This window comes from Poecilia reticulata, linkage group LG14 (assembly GCF_000633615.1).
Source record: "Poecilia reticulata strain Guanapo linkage group LG14, Guppy_female_1.0+MT, whole genome shotgun sequence".
Lineage (NCBI taxonomy): Eukaryota > Metazoa > Chordata > Actinopteri > Cyprinodontiformes > Poeciliidae > Poecilia > Poecilia reticulata.
The window spans coordinates 6040945-6056117 of NC_024344.1; the positions used below are offsets into that span (position 1 = coordinate 6040945).

At 37.6% G+C, this 15173-nt stretch overlaps 2 protein-coding genes across 7 annotated transcripts in view; one reads left to right on the forward strand and one right to left on the reverse strand.

Annotated features, from left to right (window-relative positions):
* Positions 1 to 1271: 1271 nt before the first annotated feature.
* LOC103475543 (solute carrier family 46 member 3) lies at positions 1272 to 13393 on the reverse strand. Its single transcript, XM_008427252.2, has 6 exons — positions 13284 to 13393; positions 11988 to 12207; positions 9630 to 10512; positions 8221 to 8304; positions 7838 to 7994; positions 1272 to 5733 (listed from the first exon to the last, which is right to left on the reverse strand). Exons 2-6 carry the CDS (start codon positions 12180 to 12182, stop codon positions 5595 to 5597), a joined length of 1458 nt encoding a protein of 485 aa, XP_008425474.1. The 5' UTR covers positions 12183 to 12207; positions 13284 to 13393; the 3' UTR covers positions 1272 to 5594.
* A 277-nt stretch (positions 13394 to 13670) lies between these two features.
* Positions 13671 to 15173, forward strand: part of synj1 (synaptojanin 1) — a 34652-nt gene continuing 33149 nt past the window's right edge. For all 6 annotated transcript variants that reach the window (XM_017308602.1, XM_008427244.1, XM_008427247.1 and 3 more), the window contains exon 1: positions 13671 to 13764. The gene's annotated coding sequence lies outside the window, so the exon portion shown is untranslated. The remainder of the gene's footprint in view (positions 13765 to 15173) is intronic.

A 15173-nucleotide genomic window follows, 5' to 3' on the forward strand; every position in this document is an offset into this window, starting at 1 on the left:
TAGCACCAACTCTTCTTTTGAAAACAAATGCATTTGTGTCGGTTGATAAAAAATACATATCGTATTTTTATCGTATATTGGCAATACAAGAAAATCGCATTGTCTTTAACCAAAAAGAGCAGATTCACATATTGTATAGTATTGTAAACATGTGAGTCTTGAGAGGGACAATCATTTCAGGCTATAGTCTGAAGTAAGTAACACAGATTCCAAAAAAGCACTATAAAGGACAAAAAATGTCTTTCAGTAAGAATAAATAAAAAAGTCAATCAATGCTGCACCGCGGCACAACTGTTAGCACTGTTTCCTCACAGCAAGAAGTCAAGCTCAAATATCAGCTAGGGGCCTTTCACTCTGTGTGTGCGTAAGTTTTCTTTCAGTCCAAGAACATAACCTTTAGGATAATTAGTCTCTCAGAAAATTACCCTTATAAATGAAATGAGTGTGTTTGTCCTGCGTGGATTGGCAAGCTGTCCAGGTTTAACCCCATCGTTCACTTAATGCTTTTTGGAGATGTGGACAATGGATGGAGAAGGCAAATGTTGCTGCCAATAATCTCTGTTTCCCCTGTAAATAATCCTTGGATTATGTGTAAATAACTGTCTTATAGAAACATGACAATAGTTAAAGGTTCATAAAGTAGTGCTTGCAGATACAAATATTTTTGAGATGAGACATTTTGAGACAATAAAACGTGCTTCAGTCTGTGGCCATCTTGGACTCCTGGCCCATCCTTGCAGCTAAACTTTTAGATTTTGAAATATTTTTAGTGAGATGACAAGTAATTGAAAAGTGAAAAGAGACAATGAGGATCTTCAGTTTGTGTGTTAGTACTGGAGGTTGAAGATCTACATTTGAAATGTTCGAAGAAGACAGTCAATCCTTCTCCAGTGGAGACGAGGAAAGAAAATGAGGAGCATGTGAAGTAGATAGCTAGAAGTACCGGTGGGGGAATAAAGAAACAGACATTATTGGCAGTAAAGACAGGGGAAAGACATCTGTAGAAGGAGTGGCAACCACATGAAGCCATGGGATCCAGATGGGAAAGGAAAGGGGTAGGCAAATAGGATTATCTCAATAATATAAATCGATAAATCAGAGAAGACAAAAAGCCATGCAATGCAGCTTATGGGAAAGATGAAAACCAAACGCAAAAAAATGTGAGGACTGTTTAGCTCACAAAACTTGACATCGATCCAGTTAAAAAAATCATGAGTCGGTTGTAAAACTAAACCATTCAAACAGGCATGAAAACACACAGGGAGTAAAGGTTGATCAGGGCAATTAGTTTATTATGTCTATTGCCTATACCAGGCCTGTCAACATGACAAGACTAATACGGCAGCATTATCTGTTAAAAAACAAAAAAAGGAGGGAGAAACAGAGAAAATGGCTGCCCTCCAACTACTGGTTTATTGTCCCTGGCCTTCACTCTATTCTGGGACTGTCTATGTGGCACAAAGCTGCACTTGTGGCATCGTTTCCACCTGATTCAAACCTCATGTTGAGCCTTTCACTAGCAACAAAGTTTATGTGCCTGTTTTAATTTTCATTCTTTTTAGATTCTCCAGTCCCACATTTGATCCTCAATATAGTTAATTGAGGGAGATCGTTTAAAAGAATAGACTTTGGATTTTAAATCTCAGTTGAAAGAGATTGAAAATCCCTACAAATCCTGGAGAAATTAACTTAATGCCATTTGATGATGGCATTACGTTAATTAGGAGCAGCTTCCTGGCGTAACGACACCTCCATTCATGTCAAGCTAATGATATACGATGACTAAACAGATGTTTGCTATTAATTTTGGGGAAAAGAAATCTGAATTTACGAAGCATGTGAGGTTTTGATCATAAGTCCAGCAATACCTAATCTGTGCCAGCAGGTGAAGACAACGTCAGCAATAACCACGTCAAGATTACAGTGAAGAAAAGGATAACTTGAGGATGACTAAAGAAGTGCCAGGTCAAAGATTATCATTAAAAAAATTGTAGCCCATGCTTACCCTTTCCTTGTCATTAAGTTTTTGACTTCCATTCAATGTTTATTTGACACCAAGTAAGGACAGATGTTGGAATAGCTCATATAAAATACTTCTTTAAGGTTGTGGTTTCTAGCACAAAAAGTCAAATATAATGTTTATATTTATAGTAAAACAAGGTTTAAAAAATCTCCACGTAAAAAAGGGATTTACATTTTTTTTCTCTTTTTCAAAATCAATGTTTGGATATTGCAGCTGTCTGCTTCCAAACAGCTCCAAGTAAATACTGAAAGGTTACTTGGTGTACCATCATCAACATAGGCTCTTATTAAAATCAACAATAGTCTATTTGGTTTAAATTTGCTATACAATGGATTGTATTCTTCAACTGATCATCAAACCAGATATAAAAGCTGTTCCATTCTAAACTTCACTTCAGTCACATCAGCCACTTAAATTTGGTGCAATATAATTACAAATTATCTTCACATGTAGAGAATCGAGATAAAGAGAGGGGTCTGTTAGCCACTCTCTGGATTAACATCACAGAAAGGGCCAATGGTGATGTGGTGTGGTACAGATGATTGCAGTGCTGATTCAGCTGTGTTTGGAAACCAGAAACCAAAAAGACCCTCAATCCCCCAGCCTCCTCTTAAAACCATATTCCGTCAACTCTCTCTTTAATCCCCGTCGACCCCTTTGCACGCCACACTGACACAAGCCACCCTGACCGTCTCCGCCAGAGATTCCTACCCCTGGGAAAACCCATGAAAACGATCATCACCACTCACCACACCTCCATCTCTGATTCAAGTCGAGACCATATGTTCGGTGCCTCAGTAGGTCCCGTTGTTAACCTCAAGTGGTGAACTTCATTCAAACTCTGTGTTAACTTCTAATCACAATCTAGACACACATCTCAAAACCTGAGAATGGAAATAAAATAACTCCACATTACAATCAGACATCATTAAGCTTTCCATGACTGGAGCTAGAGCCAGAATGTCCAACAGGAAATTGCACTCAATTTCAAGGGGATGTTTCACTTTTACAGTATTCACAGGACTGGCAGATTCCCCCACCCCCTTTGTGGCACATGTTTTCAGATTGATCTAGCTGTCCCACCTTTTAACAAATCTAAGTAGAGTTAGATGTGGTTTGCTACTCATACGTACAACTGCATTAAAAATTAACAGGTCCAGTTTAAAGCCAAGCTAAGTATTATTCCTGTGATGCATCATGTGTGGCTAAAACCTGACTTTATGTGGCATCTCCAGTGCTGACTAACGTGAATGAGCTGTATTGCATTCAGGCCACATCATTCATCTTTTGTGGTTACACACCATTGGTTTCCACAATAACCAACTCAAGCAGAAAACAAGTAGCTATACAGCCTTATGGTTTGAATACAACATTTCTTTTGCTCATTTATCATCCATACAACACACATACTTTAATACTTACATTGTGTCATGGAAGAAAAGCCTCACAAGCTTTGAAGGCCATGATAACATGTGACAAAGAGATTTTTCAAATGAGAAGCACTTCCACCAACAGAGCTAGTATTGCTATATGGGTGGACAAAGACTGACACCCAGTGGCTCATATAAAAACTCACCCAGAAAAAGTTAACTGAATGAGAATGAAAAGAACAAGATGAGCAAAGGTCTATGTAAAAAGTTTAATTAAAGGGTTAAAATGCAAAGTTGCATAGCAGGGCACAAGACCTAAACTGTAGCTTAACTGGCTTTATTTTTTATATGTTTTTCTTTCAAGCAGCTTTTTTGTAAACTTTCAAGAAAGTTGCCTATTGCCAGTATCTTCAAAGCTTTCAAGAAAGCTTGTAAGAAAACCTTCCTTAAAGCTCTTTTAACCAGCTTTGTTTTGAACAGACTCGACTTCAAAATGTGTCTGGCAACAGCTGAGATCCTACCAAAAAGAGGAAAACAGACAAACACAACATTGAAAAAATAGTTCAGCTCCGATTGGTTCTTCTGGACATTTTGAAAGAGATAAACAACTTTTATTGTATGCTCATTTTATTAAGACACTTTAACTAATATAAAGTGCATTTCGATAAAAAAAAAAAAAAAAATCTATTTTATCAATGAAACTGATTCACAAAAAGCTGGAATTAGAACGTCTACCTTTTGGTAATATTTAAAATCAAAGGTTCAGTCCTGTGGCATCGATTCTCTTCTTGTGAACCTGGATTTGTCTCTGTAAGCTTAACCCTATTTCTACAGATTTTATTCCATGTTGAAAATATTACAAAGCACACATTACTAATATATCTCATACCTCAACTGACCTACATTTTAGCTCCCTAGTAACAGTTTTCCATTTCAAGTCACTGTCTCCCAGGGGGAAAAAAAACACATTTTGCTAGTTCCTATTGTCAGTCAGTTGATCTTAATCAGTGATGATCTTTGTCACTGCTAATTAAGATGTAAAATGCTCACCTAATGAGCAAGTTGTCTTTAGAAAAACATAAAAAGCATCTTCTGCCTCATTAAATTTTCACTTCCCAATACATGCTAGTTTATCAACACAAATATATGTTAACAATTCGAGGGATTGTTTCCCTTTTAATTCCTCTTCCCTAGTGTCATTTTTTAAATATTACTTACTTTGATATTTTTCATAATTTTACACAACAAAAAGATAAAGTAACACATTTTTGAAAAGAAACACTTTAACATGTTTCACAAAGGGCGACAGAGGCTCAAGGGTATCGGTTCGAACCTCACTCTATTACTCACTTTGTCCTTGGGCAAGACACTTCTCCTGCCTTGCCTATTTGTGGTAGTCGGAGATGGTGGTGCAGATTGACCAGTCGGATTGTAGCTTGTAATAAAAAAGTGCTTTGGAGTCCACTGGACTGGACTACATAAAGTGCTACACAAGTACAGTCCATTTGCACAATATGAAATAAAAAACAGCTACAATCAGTCAAACTACACTGTCTGGTCCTTTTCTGGTTTAAATAAAACAATGAGTCACACAATTTTAACCCAAGACTGTCTGATTAATAGATTCTGCAACAAAGCATTTTGGCATTAGTTAACAGGGAAGATTTTTGGCAAGATTGTTTGTGTCTTGAGTACTGTATTTTCCGGACTATAGAGCGCACCTCACTATAAGCCGTACCCACAAAGTTCATTTAAAAAAAACCCAACAAACTGGAAACGTACTTGTATAAGCCGCACAAGGCTATAAGCCACATGGTTCAAAGCGTGGGAAAGATAAGTTATTTGTAAAAAGTCAACGGATGTAATCAAATCAGTTACTTCAAACTGTATGAAAATTAGGCAGCTTTAGAACTTTGGTGAAAATTGTCCAAAAAATAGCTAACAGTTAAAAAGTGGAATTATTAAACACTTAAATACACCGTATATGAATTAATCAAATGACGCAGCACACATATATTCCCCTGAAAAAGCTCACGTTCTCCTTCTTAAGCATATGTCATTAATGGACATTTCTAATTCAATGGGATTTACCATGAAAAATAAAACTGATGCCGAGCAACAAAGTTGCTGCAAAAAGAAGAAGCACTGCATCAAAAAGTGACTGACATACTTAAAATATAAATACGTTAACAATGTACAGCTCAGGTGTTAACAGAAGGAGAGCTTAGAAGAGGACTGGTGTCGTCGTCGTCCTTCTCAGGCTGGCCGTCCTCCTCGGAGGTTCCGTCTTCTGACTTTATGGGTTCAGTGGAAACATCCACTCCGATGAAAGCCACTGCACTAAAGTATTCAGAAACGGGAACACATGTGGACAGGAAATAGACATTACCAATTCCAGCTAAAACAGGAGACAAGCTTATCTGTTGTGTCATGGATTTCCATTAATCGTGTTTTGGGAGTTTACAGACACATTGTCAATAAGTTAATTTTTAATCTAAAATGATTTTCAATTTCATTAAAGAGTTCACAACCTGTGTGCACTTGTAGCTAGCGCGGGGCAACAACAAAATATCTGGGTAAGACTTTGCTTTTTAAAAACTGATAAAAACAGCATGTGATCGACATGTAGGCAGTAAGGGGGGTTATGTTTCACGCTACAGCTCCCACATTGACTAAGCAGTATCACTTTGTCTTCTCAGTTTAACAACTGTCAGCAAAATATCCTGTAGTTGAACAGGACAGAGAGCTTCAGTGCTCATGGCACAGCCTACGACACTTTGACAAGTATTTGATTCTGTCTGATAGACAAACACAAAAAAGTGAGTGGTTGTGAAGTGGAAGAAAGATGATATAGCATTTCCCAATGCTTTTCTACTAATAAAAATCTGAACACTGTGGTGTGCGTATACATTCAGGCTCCCTTTGTCAGAAGATTCAAACTGCAACCGTTCTTACATCCAGAGAAAAACATTCTTACCTATTCCTCAATAAAAACATACCTGAAGATCTATCTGACTGGATGTAGAGAACCTGCAAACATATGTTCAAGTATTGCTAAAGATTTTCGATTGGATTTTGGTCTGGACTTTTAACTGGACTATTTTAACACATGTCTATGCTTTGATCAAAGCATGGTGCTGGAAGGAGACATGTTTCGCTTAGTCTCATGTAATCTGTGACTGGATGTTTCTGTGATTGTCCAACATTTATCTCTATCCATCTTCCCTGGATCTGCTGAAGAACAGGATCCCCACAGCATGATGCTGGCACCAACATGTTTCACATGGGATGGAAGCATTATGGTAATGTGCGATGTTAATTCTCCACCACAGTGTTGTGTATAAAGGCTTAATGTTGGTCTCATTTCCTCCTTTTTCCACATTTTTGGTGTTTTCCCCACATGACTTGTAGTAAACCTTAAAAGGAACATTTTATGGGTTTCTTTGAAGAATTACTTTCTTTTCCCCCCACTTTGAATTGAAAGATTTGTTGAATGCCTTAGTAATACTTCTCCCACCTGAGCTGTAGTATGATATGCAAATCAACATCTTCTAGGTTTAAAAGTGATTTCACATCTTAAAGAGCTACAGTTGTCGGTTATGGTTTTTAATTCTTAGGAAATGGTTAGAAAGTCATACTTGAAATAAGGAACTGTGCCTTCCTACTTTTAGATTCTGAACATTTCTCTTTTCTACAGAAATGACGTGCATTTGACAATTATGACCCAGCAGAAAAGTGTTTTTGTAATCAAAATCCTTCCTCAGACTCCAGCAGCCAATAACAAGTTGGAGCAAAAACTCTTAAGCAACATTGCTGAGATCATGCATTTTGATGTTGCTGTTGGGTGCATCTTTGAGTATAGCTTTTTTCCTTTCAAATACCAATCTGTGTTTGAACAAATCAGCCAGCGAAGAGACAACTTCTTTCCCCAGGATGTGTCTCTGATAAAAACATTATATAGGAAGGTTGTATGAAGTGAGCCATTGCAAGAAAAGAGCCACAAGGAGCCCTGTATGTTGGAGACACAGAATATATGTGGAGCACATTATAAAAAGTAACTTTTTGTCCTGCATGAAAATCAGTATTTGTGAACGAAAACTAATACTCTACATCACCAAGCTCATACCATACATGTGAAATTAGGGGATGGTGATTTCATAATGTGGTGATGCCTTTTCATCAGCAACTTAATACTTTTAAATCAAATCCTCAGAGTTGGGAACAATTTTGTATAGGATTGTGTTTGTATAAACACTACTCATGTCAACTAACAATTTTTGCTCTTCTTTTTAGATTTATTTTACTGGGAGTTTGATTTTATTTGTGTCCATTTTATGATTTTTTTTTCATTTAGGAAATAAATACTTGCTACATGTAAGAGTCAAACGAAAGCCTGATATGACAGTTTACTCTTGTGGTGTAGACACTAGGAAAATTAACTTACGCAATCGCAGATAAAGGAATGACACAGAGTCCCGCAGCTAAGAGGAAGGCAAAACCAGGGTACCACCCCACCGTGGCAGCATAGATACTGTTGAAGACCGCAGATCCAACGTTGTTAAATAAACTCTCCAGAAAGGAAAGATAAGCAAAAAGGGCTCCTGAAAAAAAAAAACAAAAAAAAGGGATTCAGTGAAGTATAACAGTGACAACTAAAGTCAATGTTATGTTCCTTCAAGTCCTTTCACTTCTAGGATAAACAGAAACTTTTAAGTGCTTTGTTTTCCAAGTGTATGCTGTAACGTTAAGGACAGGACACACACCAGTGGACTATGACTCTTTAAACAGAGTCATGCATCCATGGTGTGTGTCCAAAAGCACACTTGCCTTGCTCAGACTTGGAGACGATCTTTGACATTACCGAGCGGAGAACAGGGAAAGGCATTATGGACAGCAGCATGGGGATCCTTACTGCAATAAAAAGAAAACAAGCAAGAAAATTAAATCAGAAATGTTATGAAAGCTTTTGTGCAACTGCAAACACACACAATCAGTGACGGAAATTAATGTTTCAGAGCTATAACGAGTTTCAGAGGTCATGTCTTCCATAATAACCCCCCTGGCAGTACTATATCTAAAGCAAACAAAGCAAAGATAAGAAAATAAGCAAGGCAGAAATAAGATGTCATGATTGCAAACACAGGAAAGCTTATAATTCAGTCATCTAATAAAAGACCCTGCAAAATCAGTAGCTTCTAAACACGTTACAGGCCAATAAACTTACTGTCAATCTGTAACCAGAGAAAATAGTCTGTAGTGTTTTTGGTAAGAATTCGTATTTTTTAAAGTGCTGTTTATATCTTGTTCAGTATTTAAAAGCTATTTTAGATAAATTGGTCATAAAATGAAACAGAAATCATAAATTACAAGGCCTGAAATGTGACAAGTATGGTTGCTGGATTTGCCCTCTGCGTTCATACAGTGGACATAAAAATATACACCTAAATAATATATACATACTTTCATTTATGGCCTAAAAGACAAAAATTAAAGTACATGTGCATTTTAATGAATTCAAACATTATCAAAAAGTTTATTTCTGCAGCTTAATTAAAAAGTTTCATTCATATAATAGCTACATTCCTCAGACGGAGATGTATATTTCAAGTGTTTATATCTGTCAATTTCAAGAATTAATACTTTCAGATAATGAATTCAGTTTCTTAGAATATTAGATTACAATAATTCAAATCTATAATGAAAATAATTTATAGGGCAAGTGATATTTACTTGTATCCATATAAATAAATATATCCATCCATCTTTACTCTTTTATCCTTGTAAGGTCACTGGGGTATAAAGTGAATTGTCATTTACTTGTGAATCATTTTCTTCCAAATGCTTGGATAAAGCCTTCTGACCTGTCAGCTTCTTTACCAATTATCTTTTTGTTGTTTACTGTCTGATTTTGTTAAGTGTCTGACTTTCTGGTGGTCAAATGTCAACTCAGTCGTCTTCTTCATAACTGTGTCATCTATACTGTAAAATGTTTGTATCAGAAATCGTTTGTATCAAATACATTCAAACATGAAGTTTGTAAGCCATAGTCAACAACATAAATATATCATTATGTGTGTAATTAATCTATGAAATATGTATGTTCCACTTATTGAAATAAATTACATCATATTTTTTTTATTACTTTTCAAATTCTTGGGGTTGCATTTTTGTCTAGTTCAAGTAATGACTGTGCAAAGTTTAATAACTTTAATTACGACTCGGCAGCTTAAACTCACCTAAAAACATCAGAACTGTGGTCTTTGCAAACGCCATCATGATCAGTCCTGACAGCACAGACAGGATCCCCAACGCAACGATCAGCAGCTGCGGGACTCCACAGTATGTGAACGCCGACACTCCCAGGAAACTGGTCAGGAACACCGTGGTGGACAGTGCTGCGCCATAGCCAATCAGAATCTCAGTCCAGCACAGGGGCTCGTTTAGCTCGTATAGCGTCACCAAGGAGATGCCTCCAATGTAGATGAAAGTGAAGCTGGTGAAGATGATCACCAGGAGGGCTAAAACTAATTTACACTTGTAGCTTGCTCTTGCAAAGATCTGGCAGAGCCCAAAGATCAACTGTCTCAACCCAGGGCGCTGGGGAGACCCGTCTACATCACTGCCATCAGCGGGAGTCTTTCTTACCGTCTCCTCCAGGATAAAAACTGCATAGACTAGGATCAAACACTGGCACAGGGCCGAAGTTAAGAAAGGCCAGTTAAAGCCTGCAGCTCTCAGGAAGTAACCTGTAGATATCGCGGCCACTCCAGACAACAGTCCAATCATCATATCCACTCCAGCCATTCGGAGCGTCTTCTGCCGGTCGTCTTGGCACAAGTCCGCTATGTAGGCAAAACAGCCTCCCAGGAAAGTGCTGATACTCCCAAACAGAGAGCTAAGGAAGGAAGAGCCGATGAGAAGGTAGATGTTGAGCTCAAAGAAGGACACAGTCAGGAAGGCGCCGGTATAAATCAGCATGCCGATCAGAGGCATAATGATGGTGATCTTGCGTCCGCCCCGGTCGCTATAGGCCACCAGAACCAGAGTAACGATCAAAGATGGGATTGTGGAGAGGAGCTCCGAGTAAAGGGAGAAAAGAGACGCCTGCTTCTGCACCTCCTGGAAAAGCAGACACAGGGAATTTAGGTTAGAATAAAATCAATTTCTGCTTAGATGCATAGACTGAATGTTCTAGTGTCGCCTCATTACCCCAATTATCCCAGCAGACTTTCATTGGTCCTTCAAAACAACAATTTTACTGTTGCTGGTTGTTGTTTTCTTTTACATAAAGAACTTGTTTCCTTTACCCTAACTGAAAAGTACTCCAGAAATTGATTGATTGATCAAATAATTAGTGGGTCTATCTGCTCTTGTAGAGAATCTACAGTCACCTTCATAGTAGACATGCTGCATACTGCTTTTTAAAACTGTGGTTTTAACACCTAAAAAGATCCCTTTAGTTTTAAACCACTACAGTCAATGTTTTTGACAGGTAGACGTTTCTAAACAGATCGATTTGGCTTTCTGGTAAACGAGGGTCTTCTGGCAGTTTGCAGAAACAGGTGGAGCAACGATCTATCTATGCTCCAAAGATCTTGAAAAAAAACTTTTAAAACCTTTGTCTGATACCTGTAAAACCTGTTATTAAGGTGGCAGAGATTGTGAGCACAAGTGAGGTTTTTCTTGAGAAAAAGCAAGAGGAACAAAGCTCTACTGCTTCGCAGGTACCATTCTAGCAGCTGTGTCTTCAGATAAAAACAGATTATTCTCGTGTGAGAGCGTTTCACTTCCTACTTTTATTTTCACATTTTTTGATAGCATGACAGTACTAGTCCATGAATGCATGCTTCTTTTAATCTGCTTAAAATCAAATTATTTTGGTGCGTTAAACACTGCAAGCTGCTATTGGATCGGAAATGATTTGAGATCATGTTGTTAGTTTAGGGTGTTGAAGTCAAGTTCAGAAGGTTAAGCTTGAGTCACATCTGCTCTGAATATCAATTAAATGTATTCACCAAATTAGCATTCTAAAGTATTTCGCAACAAAAAATGCTACTGTAATGAATAAACAATGTTGCTCAGGTGCAACAATAACAATATACCCCTTTAACTTTGAAATATTAAAACTGTGAACTTCAGCATAATTATAAATTATGCAACTTCTCAAACCAATTAATTGCAGGGTATGAAATTAAAAGGGGTCTACAAATGCTCATCACATTAGCAGATTTTCATCTGTGAGAAAAATTGGAAAAAAAAAAAAAAACCTGACCAAAACTTTGTGTGAAATGTGAAAATGTTCCAGGGATGAAAAGATTTCAGCAAAGCTCATATGCCTTGGTCATTAAGGGTTCACCAGTTTTTATGGACTAATAAACAGCATAACAACCAGCTAGAATTACAGAATAATATTGATTTTTCATGATATATAGTTTTCATAAAAATGTTAAAAGACACCAGTACAGAGAGCTAGAGGGAATCATATTTGGGACCGATATGTATTTACATAAAATAACAGAACATTATCAAAATTTAAATTAGATAACCAATAAGCATATCCTCTCCTTCCCTGCATCCTTCCATTATGAACGAACCTTATGGAAGTCAGTCTGGTTGCTGCTGCTGTTACTTGGAGCACATCTGGAGGTGTTGTCTGAGACGGGATAGGGAGTGTTGGTCAGCTGCTGCCAGAGCCTCCTGTACACATACTGCTGGACCAGCGGGTAGATGAGAAAACTGCTAAAAGCATACAGAGCCACCACCGGCTCCACCAGGTAAAGGCGCTTCATGTTGAGGAGGTATAAATTAAAGTTTCTGAAAAAAGCAGGATAAGAACATTAGATATTTGGAGATGCATACACATAAACCGGGAGCCGAAACTGGTCTTTAAAAATACTATTCGTTTGTTTTCATGAGCATATTCACTCACAATAAAAAGACAGCAATGAAACTAACCAGCAGAATTTAATCTTCAAGTGTATTTGCGTCAAGGACATCACAAGAGGCATAGGAAATTGAAATTACATGATTTAGAACTGAACTATTTTTTTTTTTTTTTTTACATATGGAGGTAACAGAAAAAAAATCTGAATTTCTTCATGTGTTTTCAAATATGTTTAGGGTTTCTTTTCAATTGATTAGAATGGAATGTCCATTGTTAGTTTAAGAAAAAAATTGTGACTGTGGGGCTTTTTTCTTTGCTTTCTTTGAATGTTTCCAAATTTTCCTAAAATCTATGGGTTCCATAATTTGATTAAAAAAAAAAAAAACCACACACAATTAATTTACAAAATTTAACAACGTCCAAATAACGTTCATGCTTTATGCACTTTGTGATGTCACCAAAAACATGGAAAACTTGTTTTTGTAGATTTTATCTCAATTACATAACAACTACAATGTAAAACACGTCTAAAAATTTACCCTCATGTCTTCTGTTGGTGCAAAACTGCAAAGAGCTTTATTGATTCTACATAAAAGTCTGGCTATAGCTTTAAAACATAATACTGATCCGTTAGTCATCAAATAGCAAACTAATTTTCTCACTGATGGATTTGGTGAGAGAAAAACCGCAATTTGCTGCTTTAAAACTGCAAATCAACAAAACAAATTCCCACAGCTTATACATATATAACATAATATTAACTTTTGTCTGCTCGTATTACTATCGTTATGCCATCATCTAAGAGATATATCATTACCAAACATTGTCTGCCAGTTAGAAAGATAACACATAATTTAATAACCATAAGATAGTTTACCTAAAGGGAAACATTAGCAGATGCTGTGGGGTGAACGGGGTTAGTTCGATAACACACGATAACACACGACATGGCAAAGCCTTATTGTATAGTATTCATATTAATTCATAGTACAGTATCAATACCTACCTTCTTAAATAGCCAATTCAGTCATGTTATTGCTCGATATTCACTTCCAAACACTGTTGTGTTTACGAATTGGCTGGAGCTCTTGTTATATATGCCAGCGCGCAGGGTTATGAAAGCCGGCTGTCCCGCCTCTGGTCTAATCTGATTGGTAGAAAAAACTGCAAACATTCTCTAATTGGATGTAACTGTAACTGTCTATTATGTTTAAAGGCGGACGAGTTCATATTTCCAGTTTCTTTCTCCGTATTTAGTTAAAGTTTGCATGTGTGCGTATACAGTTTCTATCAGTAACGTTTACTGTGTTAAAGGCAAGTACTTCAAGTTTTGTTGCAATAAAGGCACTTCCGTCATATATGGTTTTAGCAGTATTACGGTAACGTGGGGCAGGGCGTGCTTTACTTTACGTCCGAATGTACCACTCCGCCAACACACCGGGAAGGATTTTGTTGTGACAGCGGTACAGCGACCCGGTGGGGAGACGGTAAGACGGGCTATATAGTACATTTATTCTGTATATTTTAATTAAACCAGATAGTTACTACATAAAACCAACATTTAGAAATATATGCAAGCGTGTGTGTTTTACATGAGCGGGACTAGATAAGAAATGCGATAGTAGCTGGTAGTTAATCATCCCAGGACGCGCAGGTAGTGCCACCATAAAAATAATGAAACCTAGCGAATCATAGCCGTCTCTGTGATTTAATCTGGCTAAGTTGGCTAACGTTGCCAGCTAGCGTTAGGCGTGTGAAGGACAACAAATACTTTCTTCACATACGAGCAATTCACCTGCTTCGTTTGATGGCTTTGCATTGCATAAAAATGTAGCATTTGTGTGCTAGCTGGTAGGTTAGCGGTTGCTTCGTATGCTGCTGCTGCGTTTTGAAGTCGTGACTATCAGTCAGGGAAGATGATCTGCCACTTCCTCGGCCTTTAACTTTCACCACCTCCCTCTATCACTGCTACCCTGCAGCGAGTCTGTTAAAATAAATATTAGTTTGTCATCTCTGTCGGCCAGTGTCCTCACTGATCGCCCCCCATACGGATGACTTTGCAGCCTAACTTTCCTTCTTGTTGCTGTAATTGGCAAGTTTCCCTTATTTGCAGTTTAAGGGAAACGTTTCGAAATACAATAAACTGTCACTGTTTTATTGTTTACACAGTAGGCTTAGATTTTGAGACATAAATGGTGGGCTTATCGGTCCTTCCTGTAGCAAGCTGCAAACAACTAGAAGTTGGTATTAAAATGTAAGTTTACCCAAAACTTTCTGCTGTCTTTGGTACAATGGATAAGCAAGATAATGGTATTATGTAAAGCATGCCTTGTTGTGTTTTGGTTTTCTTCTGTTCAGGCTTGCCATACTCTTGAGATGGAAGACTGCTGCTCTGCTCACCCATGTGCAGTGGCCTTCATTGTCTCAATCTTTAAAAGATTTATTGTCCTATTCAGAATCAGAGTAAAAAAAACTGTGATAAGATCGGAGGTCCATTTGCTAAGATATTATTCAAATCTCCGACTTTATGTTGTGCAGGCGGCATTATCGGTTTCAAATGAGTTTGGCTATCTGATGTCCTTTAGCCTTGGATCACAGTGCCATGGCCTAGCTGAGCAGCGATTGGCACAATCTGGAACAAATCCATCAATTTTCTTAAATGTAAACGTTAAAACGTCAAACAATTGATCATACACACAGTCTTTCTCAGTGTTCCTGACCTTGTCTGTTCCTTTGACAGTAGTCTATCTACGTTCTGATGGCCGCTTCTTGCAGAATAACACACCCTGTCACACAGCTTAAATCAAATAGCTCAAATCAGCTGGTTCTCTGAACATGACAATCCTTCACAGATGCCAGATCTCAATCCAGTGGACCAACTTTAGGAAACATTTGT

Excerpts from the sequence above, each read along its gene's own strand:
- LOC103475543 (XM_008427252.2), bottom strand. The coding sequence starts at position 12,182 with ATGAAGCGCCTTTACCTGGTGGAGCCGGTGGTGGCTCTGTATGCTTTT. Across the intron at positions 7,995-8,220 it reads CGTCTCCAAGTCTGAGCAAG|GAGCCCTTTTTGCTTATCTT; the intron begins GCAAGTGTGCTT and ends TTTTTTTTTCAG. Across the intron at positions 5,734-7,837 it reads ATTCCTTTATCTGCGATTGC|TGCAGTGGCTTTCATCGGAG; the intron begins GTAAGTTAATTT and ends TGAATACTTTAG.